Source organism: Mus pahari, chromosome 2 (assembly GCF_900095145.1).
Source record: "Mus pahari chromosome 2, PAHARI_EIJ_v1.1, whole genome shotgun sequence".
Classification (NCBI taxonomy): Eukaryota; Metazoa; Chordata; class Mammalia; order Rodentia; family Muridae; genus Mus; species Mus pahari.
Window position 1 is genome coordinate 141,988,401 of NC_034591.1, and position 15,553 is coordinate 142,003,953.

Sequence of the window (15,553 nt, forward strand, 5' to 3'; positions counted from 1 at the left end):
CACACACACACACACACACACACACACACACACACACACTCTCAGAGAAAGGGCCCCTCAGAAAGTATTGGACCAGATGATAGACTTGCAGACCATTTTTTTCCAGCAACTTCCTCAAGAGGAGCAACGTCTCCTCACACCTCATTCTGCCATTGCATCCCCAAGAGACAAGAGGAAGCCGTTGTGTTTTCACACAGCCATGATGGAAAACAAAATTCTCCTCGCAGGCAGTGCACTTTCTAGGGCCCTCGTTGCTTTCTTCTCAGTTAATGAATCTCCACTGAATGCAGTATAAGGGGCTGAGGGACTAGAAAAAAGTGGTCTCTATTAGGAAACTAACTCCAGAAAAGCCCAAACAGGGAAGTGTCCATTCCCGAGAGACCTATTTGCCAGAGTGAAGGAGGAGTATAGAAGAATGGAATCCCCAGGACCACACAAAGCTCACAGATGGCTGAAATCCTCGGTATGACTCCAGTGTCCCCCACCAACGACATTCTGTCACATTTATCACACTAAGTCCCAAGTGAATATGCACACCCTCTCCCACCTCAGATGAAATGCTCTGTGCAGTTTTCAAGAGCCACAGGGGAACCTATGTCCCATGCCTCCCTCTAAGAGCTGAAGGACAATGGCTGTCTTCTGCATTTAGAGCTAGTCCTAACAGGATCCCAAGATGCGTCTCTTAGTCTTATTACCTCCAACTGAGCCTTGGATGTCCTCATCTGTGAAGTCTGGAGAAGAAAGCACGAAAGCACGTAGGCTCTAGGCAGGCATCAGGTTCCCTGGTCTCCTGCCCCCGGGCTACCTAGCTTGTTCAGAAGGGCACTATCTAACAGCCCTGTCTTAGGCATTCCTCACAGACTATTTCTCTGTTTCCTCAAATGGCTCCTCCTCCTCCTCCTCCTCCCTTCCTCCTCCTCTTCCCCCTCCTCCTCTTCTTCTTCCTCCTCTTCTACCTCCTCTTCTACCTCCTCCTCCTCATCTACCTTGTCCTCCTCCTCCTCTTCCTCCTCTTTCTCCTCCCCTTCCTCCTCCTCCACCCCTCCACCCCCGACAGAAAAAAAAAAAAAAAGCCCCAGAGTTTGGGTGAGTCTGGCAGGCAGCTGAGGCTCAGGTTGTCTCCCATCAGCTCACAGCTTCCTCCCTGCAGGTCCCACAATCCTCTCCCAGAGGCCAGAAAACCCAAAGTTCACAAACAAATGCTAAACATAAGGAGCGGGTGTGATGATGAGCGAGAAGAGAAATCATTAGGGAATTGATACAGAACACAATTTAAATAGATGTCTCGCCCATCCAAGCCAGACTAAGAGCTGAGCAAAGGGAAGGCACCTTGACCCTGCAGCCCAGCTGAGGGACTAGCTGCAGACCTCAGCTAATCAAGGTTTCTGTCTGCCTGCCACTTCCAGCTAAGATTCCATGCTGAAAGCCCCTTGCTGTGCACAGGAAGCCCAGAATGCCTAGGCAGGAAGGAACTGTCTTCTGGGTCCCCCGCTCTGGCAAGGAGGGACTCTGGAGACCCATTAGGGGAATGAACATGACCATCCGCAGGGGAACAGCAGCTCCTCACGTCATGGAGGCAGTGTCCTCCCAAGGGACCTGCACACTAGCCCCAGGGCCATACATGAGAGATGAGAAGAAAGCTAGGTCTGGAAGCCCAGAGACCTGGAGTCATTTCCTACTTCTCTTAGTGACTGGAATTGGGGAAGGCATATCTCCTTATGACTTCATTACTGGAGCTTGGATAATCGTGGTGCAAGGGTCAATCTTAGGAATATGTTGCAGAATGGCCTTGTCTTACAAGTGGATAAAGAGAAGTCAAGATAATCCAAATAAGTTGTTCAAGGTAATCCCCAACCCCACACCCTGCCAAACACACACACACACACACACACACACACACACACACACACACACACACACACACACAGAGGAACAAACTTGAGTCTGGAACTTAAGCCCTCAAATACCATTTTACAGAGTCACTGCTACCTCTTCTGACCTCATTCCAGTCTGCTACAAAACCGAGCAATAAGGATACAAACTACTTCTCCTCTGAAGTTCTCAATTTAAAATTAAGTTCAGGAGGCTGAATCAGGTAAAAGCACTTTCAGAAACGCAGGTTTGATTCCCAGCATCCTCAGTGCTATGAGACAAAAATGACGCTCTTCTGGCACAGATGGCTAAGGCTACTCTGGCAGATGGTCTGGCTGCTTTTGAAAACAGTGCATTGTAGCCTTAACCTACAATCGGCCAGTCATGCTCTTGCTATTCACCCAAATGAATTGCAAACGTCTGTGTACACTAAAACGTGCCCATGTGTGTTCCACAGCAGCACGATTCATAACTGGTGAGCAATAAAAATAACCAAGAGTCCTTCGGTTGGTGAATGAGCAAGCAGTTACATCCATGAAATGCTGTGTTAGCTATCAACAAAGGGAAATGTTGTCAAGTCACAAACCGAGAAGCACTATTACTGACAACCGAAGAATCCATTTGGAGAGGCTGCATGCTAGGATCCTAACTATAAGATGTTCTGGAAAAGGGGAAACAATTGGCATAGGAAAAGTGGTGGCTAGGGATGTCCTAGGAGAGGAAATACAGACAAATAGGGGGAGAATGGGGAGTTTTCAGGCCAATGAATCTATCTTGTGTGATACTGTGATCATAAATATATGACATTATGTGCTGTCAAAATTTCTGCACAAGACAAAGGGCAAAGTCACAAATAAACTATGGCCCGTGGTTGATAATTACTTACCAGGATTGCTTCATCAATTGTTTCAACAATATCATACATATATCATATATCATAGATGCCAACAATAGGAAAACCTTAACATGTGATGGGGGAGTTTTGACCTTCATTTCCCATAGATCCCAAACTGATGTATTCAGTATGTGAAAACACCCAAGTCAAAAACCTTGTAAAGGCCACTTACTACTGGCAAAGGGCTAGAAGACAGCACGTATAAAACATCCTATACTTGATAAGGAAAAGGTGACACTACAGAAAAACTCTTTACGGAATAAAGACACAAGATGACCCTTGCAGAAGAGGACACAAAAGGCCAATGAACAGATGACAGGAAGTTGGAAACAGTCAAAATGCCACTTAGAGCTACAAAGTGGGGGACTGAAACACCCTCAGGATGAACTGACCCAAATGGCAAGGAGATGAAAATTGTGTACGTTGCTGGGCAACGCACATTGATACCAGAGTTGGGAGACAATTTGCAATATCTGCTTAGGTTTGGAATCCTCAAATATCAGCATCTAGGATGCCCAATCCTAGAAAAATAGTCTAGAAACACGACCACGGTTTTGACAGAGGACATCCATGAGCATGCTCAGAGCAGCATACACAGGAGAGCAATGGGATCTTAGATGCAAGACTCAAGATAACAACGATCACAGAGGGGGCAATGAATGTGATGTGGGAAGTGACACTCAGGGGACTTCTTGCTGTTCTGGGTGCACTGGAGGGTTATTATATGTTCTTTATCATCTACAAACATTTTAGAATAGACTTTAATAGCCATTATAACGACAATCAGTTTTGAAAAGCATCCATAAATTACAGAATAAATCTCGAGTTTCAGATTTTTTCTGATTTCAGCTTTTATTAGCAGGCCGGCTTTAGACACCTTGTTTAGTCTCTTGGGGGGAGGGGCTCAGTTTCCTTCTCTGTGAAATGGGGATGATTACCTCAACACAGATATAAAGAGAAAATAAGAGAAGCAGAAGCCACATTGCCTTTCTAACTATCCTCCCTGTCGAACATAATGTTTCCCATCCTAGAGGTGAGGTCCTCTTGCTCGGCTGAGTCCCAGCACTCAGAGAGGTGCTCTCTAAGGCCAGCTTGTATTAACAGCCCTTTCACAGCAACTGAGGGTCATCTCAAACCTTTGTTCTCCTCTCTGCAAAGTGGGGCAGCAGTGGGAGTGAAGGCAGAGGAAGGAGGACCGGGTACTCACCATGTAGATCTCAGGAGGAAGAGTGGGGCCCTGGGGAGAGGGGGGAAAAACGTAAATGTTTTCCTCCAGGATGCTAAGTCTCCAGAGAGGTACCACTGGAGAGCGGACTAGGCCTCGAGCGTTCACCACTTAGCCACTCTAGCGGATGCCTTGATTTTAAATGTTCTGTAACCACGACAACTTCTTCCCCTGAACCTTTTGTTTGCATTTGAACTCTGCATGGATAAGCTAGAAACCACTGTGCCACACAACCAACAGGGGAGACCCAACTGACAGACGCAACCTTGGCTCTGTGCTCAGCTCAGTTTTGATTAGGATTTCCAACCCTTTGCAGCAGAAGGTGGTTGGTCCGGTGTTTTGTTTTGTTTTTTTATTTCCCGTAGGCTTTTTGGATGTGGAATGGTGATGAGACATAGACAGACATGAGACAAAAATGGATGGCCTGGGTTACTTCCTTCTACTGCGTGAGATTCAGTTGCTGTCTCTCACAAGAAACTGCTTTCTATTGAACAGAGAGGGAGGGCATCAGGCACATATGTCCAAGATCTGCCAGCCAGAAACTTGATGCTTTCATCGATACCCCATTAACTAATCCATACCACTCTTTTATACTGTCTGTCCATGTCACAAGAAACAGTTAACACCCTCATCTCACAGGTAATATACATGTTATTTATTTATTTATTTATTTATTTATTTATTTATTTATTTATTTATGTATATGAGTACACTGTCACTGTCTTCAGACACACCAGAAGACTGCATCAGATCCCATTACAGATGGTTGTGAGCCACCATGTGGTTCCTGGGAATTGAACTCAGGACCTCTCCAAGAACAGTTAGTGCTCTTAACCGCTGAGCCATCTCCCCAGCCCCATTTATTGTTTTTGAGATAGGGTTTTATGCAGTCCAGGCTGGCTTTGAACTCTCTCTGCAGCTGTGATGGCCTTGAATTTCTGATCCTTCTGTTTTTAACTACCAAGTGTTAGAATTACAGGTGTGAGCCACCATACCTGGCATATAAATGGATATTTGTGTCTACCTAATAGTAGTGAACTTTAAAATTTTTATTTTATTTTATTTTTAAAATACTTTATTTTTATTTTATGTATATTGCTATTTTGCCTGAATGTATGCCTGTGTGATGGTGTTGGATCCTTCAGAACTGAGGAATGGGCTGCCCTGTGGGTGCTGGAAATTGAACCAGGTCCCTTGGAAGATCAGCCAGTACTCTTAACCACTGAACCATCTTTCTGGCCCCAGAGCATTTTATTTTTATTTACATTTTTGTTTTAGTTTTTGATGATGGTGGTGGTGGTGATGATGATGGTGGTGGTATATGTGTGTATGTGTATGTGTGTGTGTGTGTGTGTGTGTGTGCACATGTGCGCTGCATGCATGCACTGGTAGAGGTGCCAGATGCCCTGGAGATGGAGTGTTACAGGCAGAATAAACTTGGGTCCTCTACATAGCATTCAGTGCCCTTAGCTGCCAAACCATCTCCCAGCCCAAGAAGAACTTTTCTTTAAACAAAGCATCGGTAAAGCTCTGAGAGACTTCAGTGGTCCAGAAAACTTCCCCAGGCAGGTCGTGTACAGCCAAAGTTGATGGTATGGCCCTTTCCATCTCTTCAGCACCCACATCCAAAAAGGCTGAAGAAAAACACCAATCCAAACCTTTACTGTTGCAACGGCTGGAAATGCCAGTCAAAGTTGTAGAGTACAAAGCCAAGGTGCCATTTGTCAGACAGGTCTAGCTTTGCTGTATGGCGCTCAAGTCTATCTACTGCCCCAGGTCTTCTCTACCACACTCAGCATTTAACTTTGACCACCTCTGGCCTTCATCTGAGGGGTCTTGGGATTAAAAATCATAAGAGCTTGCTGGTCTGTTTTATTTTTCAGTCTGTGGCTTTTGTTGTTTCTTTGTTCTTAAGGGTGTCTTATTCTGTAGCCTATGCTGGCCTAGAACCCACCACATAGTCCAGGCTGGCAGCTGTCCTCCTAATCCAACCTCCAGAGTGCTGGGATTGTAGGCATGAGTCAGAGCACCTTTGAAAAATGTGTTCACCCTTAGAATGATGTTGGATATGAATAGTCAGTAAATAACTGTAGAGGACATGGGCGAGTGAATATACTCCAAGTGCCAGTCTGTGCCAGGGAGTGGCCTGACACAGGAAACCTGTGCTGCCTGTCAAGTGTCCCTTGTGAAGCAGGTGGAAAAAAATAAATGCAGTACTTTCTAAATAGCCACATTGGCAGAAGTAAAGAGAAATGTCATTATCTTAAATGAATCAATATAAAATTATCTCACAGCTTTTCTTGATGCATTCATTAACATGCTATAAAATCCACCTAGCTTTTTAAAAAGATATTCTATGCTCCTTTTTGAGGGGAGACCAGGTCTTTGAGACTGACAATGGACTTCACATCTCCATATGGATTAGTCAGAGTTCCACAGCCTTAGATGATCAGTACTGTCATATTGGGCGGTCCCACTTTAGAGCATAGGATAGTGCACTGGCTAGTTTTGTGTCAACTTGACACAGCTGGAGTTATCACAGAGAAAGGAGCTTCGGTTGGGGAAGTGCCTCCATGAGATCCAGCTGTAAGGCATTTTCTCAATTAGTGATCAAGTGAGGAGGGCCCCTTGTGGGTGGTGCCATCTCTGGGCTGGCAGTCTTGGGTTCTATAAGAGAGTGGACTGAGCAAGCCAGTGGAGGCAAGCCAGTAAAGAACATCCCTCCATGGCTTCTGCATCAGCTCCTGCTTTCTGACCTGCTTGAGTTCCAGTCCTGCATCCTTGGGTGATCAACAGCAGTATGGAAATGTAAGCCGAATAAACCCTTTTCTCCCCAACTTGCTTCTTGGTCATGATGTTTGTCCAGGAATAGAAACCCTGACTAAAACAGGTAGACAGTATACAAGCAAACAAGGATGGGGAGGGAGGCCCAAGGAAGTGACAGTAATGGACTGGGTTAAGGGACTTAAGAAAAGCAGCAGCCTGACAAGGCCCCGTGCTTCTGATGCTAACAACAGAAATTGTTTGTCTAGCACAGTTCTAGACAAACTTCATCACATCTACCTATGAGTGTGAAGAAATTTCTGCTTTTCTTTTTTCTTTTTGATTTTTTTATTAGATATTTTCTATATTTACATTTCAAATGCTATCCCGAAAGTTCCCTATACCCTCCCAATTTCTGCTTTCCTTTTAGTTGTTCAAAAGTTTCTTGGAATAACTGCCATGTAATTTGCTTCCCTTGAAATTTCATTATTTATTTTTATGTCTTTCTTTCTGTTTGTTTGAGACAGATTTTATATAGTGCAGGTTGGCTTAGAGCTCACAGCTTCACTGAGAACGCCCCAGAACTCCTGACTCCTGCTTCCACCTCTAAGCAAGCACCACTGTGCCCAGCTCTTCACATTGTTTTACTTACATAAAGGACTTTATAAAGTAATGCCTCTTAACTCAGAGGCAAAGAACAGTGTGATCAAGACTGCAGATTTGACTTCTTCCTTGCACTCCCCGTCTCCCCTCCACCCCGAGCTGGGTATCCTCGTTTGTCATCAGTTTTCCCATCTGTGAAATGAGGAGAACACTTGCCTCTTGGTCTCATCAACTAAGGCAAGCTCGAGAAACTTAAAACACTCCAAGGTGCAAAGCTCCTTATGCACAGTTTCTCTGTCCCTGGCAAGGAGCCTGGTATAACTTAAAGAGGGAAAGATCTGTTTAGCTCATGAACTCAGAGGTTTTAGTTCATGTGGCCCAGGGGACACAGCTGAGCAAGCCACGTGATAGCTGCCCAGAATGGGCTCAGAGAGAAATGAAGGCTTTCTCCATTCCTTCAATTGCAGGCTGGCACCTAGCCTGTGGGATGGGGCTGCCCACATTCAGGAAGGGGTTTCCCATTTTAGTTAATTCTCTCTGGGCTCTCTCACAGATGTGCCCACCGTGTGCTTCTGAAATCTAAGCCAGTCGGGTGGCAGTGAGTATTATTTAGGGTCAGCCTAGCTCTCATTGATTTGATACTCACGTGTTCCCTCAAACTGTCCCTGTCCCTCAGTTGCTTATTCCCATCTAGTAATGCAAAATGCATCCAGTCCATTGCCCAGAGCTCCCTAAGACTTAACAATCTCGGCATTATTAAAAATTACAAGCCCAACGTCTCTTCCAATCAGTGGAAATACAGGCTTGCACCAACAAACCTGGCTGGATCCATTTTGTGAATTATAATCTTGGGGTGCTGGGAAGCTCAAGCAGAAACATTGCTCAGAGGAGGTGACATGGAATCCTAGGTCTAGGAAGGTGGCAAGTGACCTCTGGAGCCATCACAGAGGCTGCTAACCCTGGAGCCTCTGACCACAGATGCAGGACTTCATAGCTGAATGATTTGGGCCCAAGTTTTCTGCAAAACGTTCTTTGAAAATATCCTAAACAGTGGAATATTTTGAACAGCCTAAGTGGTATTAGATTGAAAAAAAAAAAAACCTCCCCTTTACTTGGTTCATAGATGATAAATGTGGTTACTACATCCTGGCCTAATTTCTATGCTGTGCCTTTCATTAGGTTTTGAGGCTGAGAGAGAAAATAAAAAAAGCAATTATGTCTTTGTCAGGAAAAAAGAACCTGTTTTCTGGAAATGATCTTGAACATTTGTTGTGAATGACAATGGAATAGTCTGAGGTCGTCTCAGGTGGACCGAAAGGAGACGCCGTAGCTGTGGGTAAGTCATTCGTCCGGCAGCTTCTCCAATGCTAGTCACCTGTTTAAAGCAGGCCTCGAAGGTTGGCTGCTTTCTCCTTTGAGTCCACCACGATAGGTAATCCTGGCTGTCAACTTGATGGGATTCAGAACCACCCAGGAGACAAACCTCTGCACATGCCTGGGAGAGCGCTTCCAGGGAGCGTACATCTTGGATGCCCTATACTCTCCCCTCAGGACTATCCTCAGTCCGTGCTAGGATGGGAGACTCGCCCTGGTCCCAGGGCTCTCCACATCTCCCTGGAGACGTCTCAGCTCCTCACGTGTGACCCGATGATGCTCACCTTCACAGGGGTGAGACTCTGCTTCTTCCTTGCTTTCAAAATTGGAAAGGTTGTCAAACTGCGCTTCCTTGCCTTGTTCGTATCCATTGAAGTCCTGCGAGAGAGAGAGAGAGAGAGAGAGAGAGAGAGAGAGAGAGAGAGAGAGAGAGAGAATAAAGTTGGCTCTAGGCGTGGAGGTATACGCCTCTAATACCAGCACTGAATCTGAAGAAAGATGATCGCAAGCTCAAGGCTACCCTGAGCTACATAATAAGACCTTGTCCCAAAGGTGTTGGTGGTGGAGGTGTTGGTGTTGGTGGTGATGTTGATGATGATGGTGGTGATGGTGATAATATAATAGCAAGGTGGCAACATGAGTAAAATACAAATAAAGGGCAACCTACTTGGGGGTGAATGAAAGCAAAGGAGTTTAGAGAAAAGCAGGGGCAGCCTACAGCAAGGGCGTGCTCTGCTTCTCTTGCATCCCTTCTTGGGTTCAGGAAAGACAGGACTATAGAGGGAGAGGCAGGAGCCAAGGAGCCAAGGGGACAAGGGGACAAGGGGACAAGGGGACAAGGACCAAGGAGCAGGAGGGTAAAGTTAGGTGGCTACAGTTATAACAGCCAGCCTGGAGTCCATTTCCCCAGCTGCCAGCAAAACTAACCTCATTGTCGAACACACAGTATAGCTACATCACACATACAGTAGGCTGCTTCTGATTTCATGTCTACAGAAAGAAGGGGCTATACCTGATGTCTGTCACTATTTTTGTGCCTGCCTCATTCAGAGCACAATTCCATAACTAATTAACTTGTTGCAAGATGAGAAAAAAAACTTGTATATGGTTATAGAATCTAAACAGATTTGTGGAAAGCAAATCAAAGAGGACTCTCAGGACATTTTTAGTTCTAGTTAGTTGTGGAGTATTGTTGAGATTTTGCTTGGACCCATGAAGTCTCTCTGCTGCCTCCAGCTCTGGCAAGAAAAATGGAATTTGAACAATACAAGAAACGAGGCCAGTATGGTGTTCAGTGTAAAGTCATTATTATCGTTTTTAGCTTTTGCAGACATTATCACCAACCAGTAATGGCAACACTATGACTTTTCAGTTATTCACAAAAGTGAAGCCAAGTCAGGTAATGAATGTGACAACACATTTACTGAGGAATTAGATATTAATTAAAAAAATATGTTACTTTCACTCTATCTAGTGGGAATTTAAAATATGACACATATGCTTTCTGAAACATGATAGTTTAAAACAAGGTTGGTCTTACTATGTCCATGGCAAGCTGAATGGAGAACTGAGTTAACAAAACAAGCCAAGCAACCAAAAGCAAAAACCTCCCTCCAAGGAATAGAGATGGAGAAGTGACAAGAATTTCCAGCTTTGCTGGGAGTGATGGTAGACATACTTGCTACCCCAGCACTTGAGAGGCTATGGTAGGAAGATGGCAAGTTGGAGGCCAGCCTTGACTACACAGTGATACCCTCTTTCAGGAAAAAAAAAATGTTAGGGATCTCATCACGTAGCTCATACTCAAATCATTTTCTTCAGTCTATCAAGCAGCTGGGACAACAGGATCATGCCATTGTTTCTAACTACAGGACACACACACACACACACACACACANAGAGAGAGAGAGAGAGAGAGAGAGAGAGACAGAGACAGAGACAGAGACAGAGACAGAGACAGAGACAGAGACAGAGACAGAGACAGAGAGACAGACAGAGAAACAGCGCGCACATGATAATAATGATAATAGTAATGTGAAAATTATTTGAAATAACTTCTCTGATTAATTTCTCTGAATAATTTGCTTCCTTCTATATTTTGTAGAATCATTTGCTGAATGAGTTCTGATAACCTAGTCATAATCCCTGCCCCTAAGGCAAATTCATGGTGCAAGAGAGGAGACAGGGGGATAAATAATGTCAGGAGAGTGTGCAGAATGCATTGTCCACTCTCTTGGCGGTGTGAGGTCCAGCTGGGAGAGCTGAGGCACCCTTCCAGAAGAACACAGTAGAGCATCATTGAAGAACAAGCATAGAGGTCAGAGTCAAGGGCAGATGGGCAAGGCACACAGAGAAGAAAGTATGAAGGAGCATTTGCTGGCTTGTCCAGGAATTGCAAGTAGCCCTGAGATGTTCAGAAGGACTATTGTATATATAGGAAGGGTCAGGCTAGTCTGTGGCCAGTGTGGTCTTTCTACAGCTGGACTGACATGGTACCTCTGTGTTTTAGGGCCACCTCATGGCAATGCCATGGTGAACAGCTTGGAGGGACTTGGTTTGGAAGCTGTTCTATGAACTTATTGGTAGTAGAGAGGGACACAGTCAAGGCACGGACAGAGGGGCATTTGAACTAAGAAATAAACTGAGAGATGGCCTTCAACTGGATAAAGAGCATTGGTCAGCTCCCAACACAGGGGAGAAATGAAAGTTTCTCCTGTCAGGGCTCTGTGCCACATCCTCCTTTGTGGACTTCACAGAGAAAATGGGTGTTGTAAAGTACATTCTTCATACAGCTGGGGGTCTTTCCTCTGCTCCCCCTCTCTGGCAGCTGAAGGTAAAGAGTTAGACCAAGGCCTGCAGATGATGCTAAAGGACCTTGCAGCTTCATGTGTGTGCTGCCGGGACTCCCATGAGCCATTTAGTCTTCTCTGTACTCCAGTCCCTCATGTGTAAAATGACGAACCTGGGCCAGATGAACCCTCAGGACCCTTCTAGTAATAATTCTAATCCTACAAAACAAGGTTAGGCAGAACATAACACACACACACACACACACACACACACACACACACACAGTGAGTTATTCCTAGCTTGTCTTCCTCCGATGATTCTGTGATTATCACAGATTCTGTGTTTCCATTTATGCATTATCTGGCTTTTAATTGTAACTCAGAACTTTGCAAATGCTTTTTAGTCTTTAGACTATGTTGAGAGGGCTAGGGGTATGTAGCTCAGTGGTGGAGCACATTCCAAGCTCCTGGTGTCCACTGAAGCACAGTGCACAAAAGCTGCAGTGAGCTTCATCAGAAACGAATCAAAATGACCTAATAAATTACGTGCTTTTTTCAAATAAATTACTTAATTTTAGTTAGTTAAAATTAATTACATTTTAAAAATAAAATTACATTTTATTACAGGAATGATCGAAGACAATACACTTAGCTTAATGTTGCAGGAATGAGCATTTGCAAAATGAATCTAAAATGTAGATTCGCACCCATTTGCGAATAGAGCAGATGCTCTTGCCCTCCCAAGCCACTCTCTCCTCCTGGATTTAGCAGCTCTTTCCAAGGTGAACTCACTTTGTCACGGCTTTAGTGTCACTTAGTTGTCCCAGAAAGCTGCTTAAGTTTTTGCCTCATCTTGATCCCGAGTCTCGTGGAGCTAGGGGTGATGAGCTGCTTTATTATTGTTTTCAATTCCTCGTAAGGCTGAGCGTGGTGATGGGTCTCTAGTGAAAACTCTGTATACATTTGCTGGAAGAGGAGAGAGCTGAGAGAGCTTAGGTGAATTCATCAAAGAACTCAGGGCATCAACCAAGCCCCAATGACTCTGCTCAGTGTGAAGGATGACAGAGAAGGAAATGGACTCCTTGTTCTCAAGAAGTCTGGAATCGGAGAGCCACAGAGGTGTCAGCATTACTGTTACTAAAATTGTGTTCTGTTTAAATGTGTACATTTGTACCTAAAGGACACTCATGTCCAAAAGGAAAATATGTCTCTTGAGGTTACCTCTTGTGACTTCATTATTTTTACTGCAGTCGGCAGTGGCTTGATCTTTATTGTCCTCGGGATAGATGTGGTGGTAGCATTTAGAGCAAATTCAACTCCTCAGCCCTTCTATGAGTCCCCGAATCCTTCATGGTCCAGTGACTTAATCATAAGGGCTGGAGGTTTGGGAACCCTTGCACCTATGCCCTCACCTAGCACAGGGACTTTGGGTCTGATACTTACCTATCAGTGCTGGAGTGGTCCTGAGACAGAGACAATTTTCCCCGACTGCCCACTTCATACTCAGATCTTGATTTATACTTGGTGGGTGCTTGTCGGAGGGTAATGATATTACACAAGATATTCCCTCCCACTGCTCCTTGCTATCCTCAGAAAAGCACAGAGAACAGATCTATTCTCCGTTCTTTTCAAGAATTCTTGAGTTTTCAGAACATAGAAAATCTTGGTTTTCTCCCCTACACCTGCTTCACCCCAGGCACCCTGTGGGGTTTTTGCCCACTTTTCCTTCCATGATAGAGCATTCATCCCACATTGTCATTATTTTATGGAATCTCTCCTAAAGTGGCTACTGTTTCCAGGAGTATAGTGTTCTTGCCATCCCTAGGTCAGGTAGTGTATTTATTACATTCCTGCTGGTCCTGGTGGCTTGATGAATATAGTCTACACTAGCCTTTTCTTCTTTTTAGATGGGTGCTAGGGTCAGCTAAAACCATAATTCACTGCCTCAGGGTCCTCCACATTTTTTGAAGCAGGCATTTTAGCTCAGGTGTAGACAATTTGGAGTTGGGGAGGGCAAAGTCAGAGAAGTGGTTGGCATACTGCCAGACATGCCTTCAGGTTCCCATCTTCTCCTGGGTATTGAAAGTTTAAATCCCAGAACCAGTAAGGCATGGCCCAGAATCTCACTCTGCAGCCCAAGCTGTGTTGCAATGTTGACCAGGCTGGCCTCAAACTTAACGGTCTCTTGACTCAGAGATTACAGGAATAGGCCATGTTCGAAGATTCCTTAGAATTTGACCACCCTGATCTCACCCCTCAGGCAAAAGCAAAGGACATTCTCATGAGATGTTTCCCAGTTTTCAATCTTCATCCAAAGTGTGAGTTAAGACTGGGGAAGCTGGTGTTTTTAAAAATCATGTCTGAAAGAACAATGTTTCCTAAGTCCCACCTGGCCTGGATATTTCAGACAGTGAATGCTCAGAGGGTGTGGAGCCACCTCCTTAAGTAAACAATCTTGCTAAGTATTGGAGCTTTTCCTGCAGTGCAAACAAGTGAGGGAAGTTGATCTGGGCTTATGATCCATACGGTCCTTGGTACAAAGGACTGAGCTCTGTGTGTGTGGTGTGTGTGTGTGTGTGTGTGTGTGTGTGTGTGTGTGTGTGTGTGCTGTGCGTGTGAGAGACAATTATACCACGTGCAGTGACAGTGTGAAAAAGAATCAGCTTCATGACCCAAGTTGCTGGAGTCAGGACAATCCCCCCGCCCCACTTCCAGCACTCAGCGGGAGTCCCAAACACAGAGTTCCATTAGTGGGAGAGTCAGGATGCTCCTGAGCCGCAGCTGGCAAGAGCTAAAACTCTTCTCCTTCGCGCACCCGGCCCAGCCCTCGCTCTTACTTCCCTTCTCCCTTTCCACTTGCCCCTTGAGGACCCAGCCCTAGTTGGCTCAGGGTTTGCACCCATCGCAAGCCTCTTCTCTTAGGCGCTTACTCTGTCTGGGTGAGGGCAGGAAGTGGGAGGAGCTGCATCCGGCTGTCACAGACAGGGATCGCTGCAGACGTTTAGGAGGGACCCTCAGCCAGGCGCAGAGGGGCCACACCCTCCTAGCGTTGCTGTAGAAACCTCTCAGGCCCTTTTTGTGACTCTGAGCTGATTAGGCTTACCCCACTTAAGGCCCAAACCATCTCTCCCCAACCTCATTTTCTCTCTCCAATTCATGGATCACCCAAGGTGTGAGTGAAATTCCAGGACTCTGAGATTAAAGTTGGCTGGACAGGCCAGACTGGAAAATTTCCAAGACCTTTCAAAAACAGTATGTGGAAGTAGATAAAGGCCCTGGATAGAATTTTCTTATGAGATGTACACTTCATTTAGTCTGTACTAAGTTTCAGAAAGAACCACATGGAATTATAAGTGACAGTGGCTTGTCCTGAAGGGCTCTGATACAAGGAAGGGACTCACTGAAAAGAAGCAGAGTTTAGTGTTCAAGTCCTTAGACATTTAGCCAAGTGAGTACCCGAAGCAGCTGTGAAGGGCAGATTGCAGTGTCATGTGGTCTGTAAGCAGGAAGTTGTTCATTCTGACTTAATGTTTGTTTGAGACAAGTTTCACTACATAGCCCTGGTTGGCTTGGAACTGTGTAGACCAAGCTGGCCTTGAACTACTAGAGAAGCATCTTCCTCTGCTAGGATTAAAGGTGTATGCCACCATAGACCGTTCATGCTTTTATTTTGGGAATGCAGTGTCAGTAACGTCATGGATGGATACACAAGAGGGTGAAGAGTAGCGGCAAGGACACCGGTCCATTAGAACCACAGACTAAAGCACAGGCATGATACGGTGGTGAGTGTAACACAAGAGAGCTACAGTGACTCAAGGGGTAAACTGCTCTCAGGGTATGATTGGGGTAGGTAAGATGGAGTGAGGAAAAGGTAAGACCACGGCTGGCAACTGGTGGTTATTAACGCTTGTAGCTAGGCTGGTTTTTAACACACTTTGAGGCAAATTTTTATTTAGTGTGTCTGAGTATGTATTACGTATGTATATGCACCACTGGAATGCATGTGCCCATGGAGTCCAGAAGAGGGTGTTA

The 15,553-nt window shown here is 45.2% G+C and overlaps 1 protein-coding gene across 2 annotated transcripts in view; it reads right to left on the reverse strand.

Annotated features, from left to right (window-relative positions):
• Dyrk4 (dual specificity tyrosine phosphorylation regulated kinase 4) overlaps positions 1 to 14,541 on the reverse strand; it is a 40,317-nt gene extending 25,776 nt beyond the window's left edge. Inside the window, exons 1-2 of one of the 2 annotated variants that reach the window (XM_021191010.1) lie at positions 14,452 to 14,541; positions 9,017 to 9,110 (exon numbers count right to left, since the gene is read on the reverse strand). In XM_021191010.1, coding sequence (XP_021046669.1) covers positions 9,017 to 9,110; positions 14,452 to 14,489 — 132 coding nt within the window. In that variant the 5' untranslated portion in view covers positions 14,490 to 14,541. Of the gene's footprint in view, positions 1 to 695; positions 946 to 9,016; positions 9,111 to 14,451 lie in introns of those variants that run through there. The other variant, XM_021191011.1, reaches the window with a different exon arrangement.
• Between the last annotated feature and the right edge of the window lie 1,012 nt (positions 14,542 to 15,553).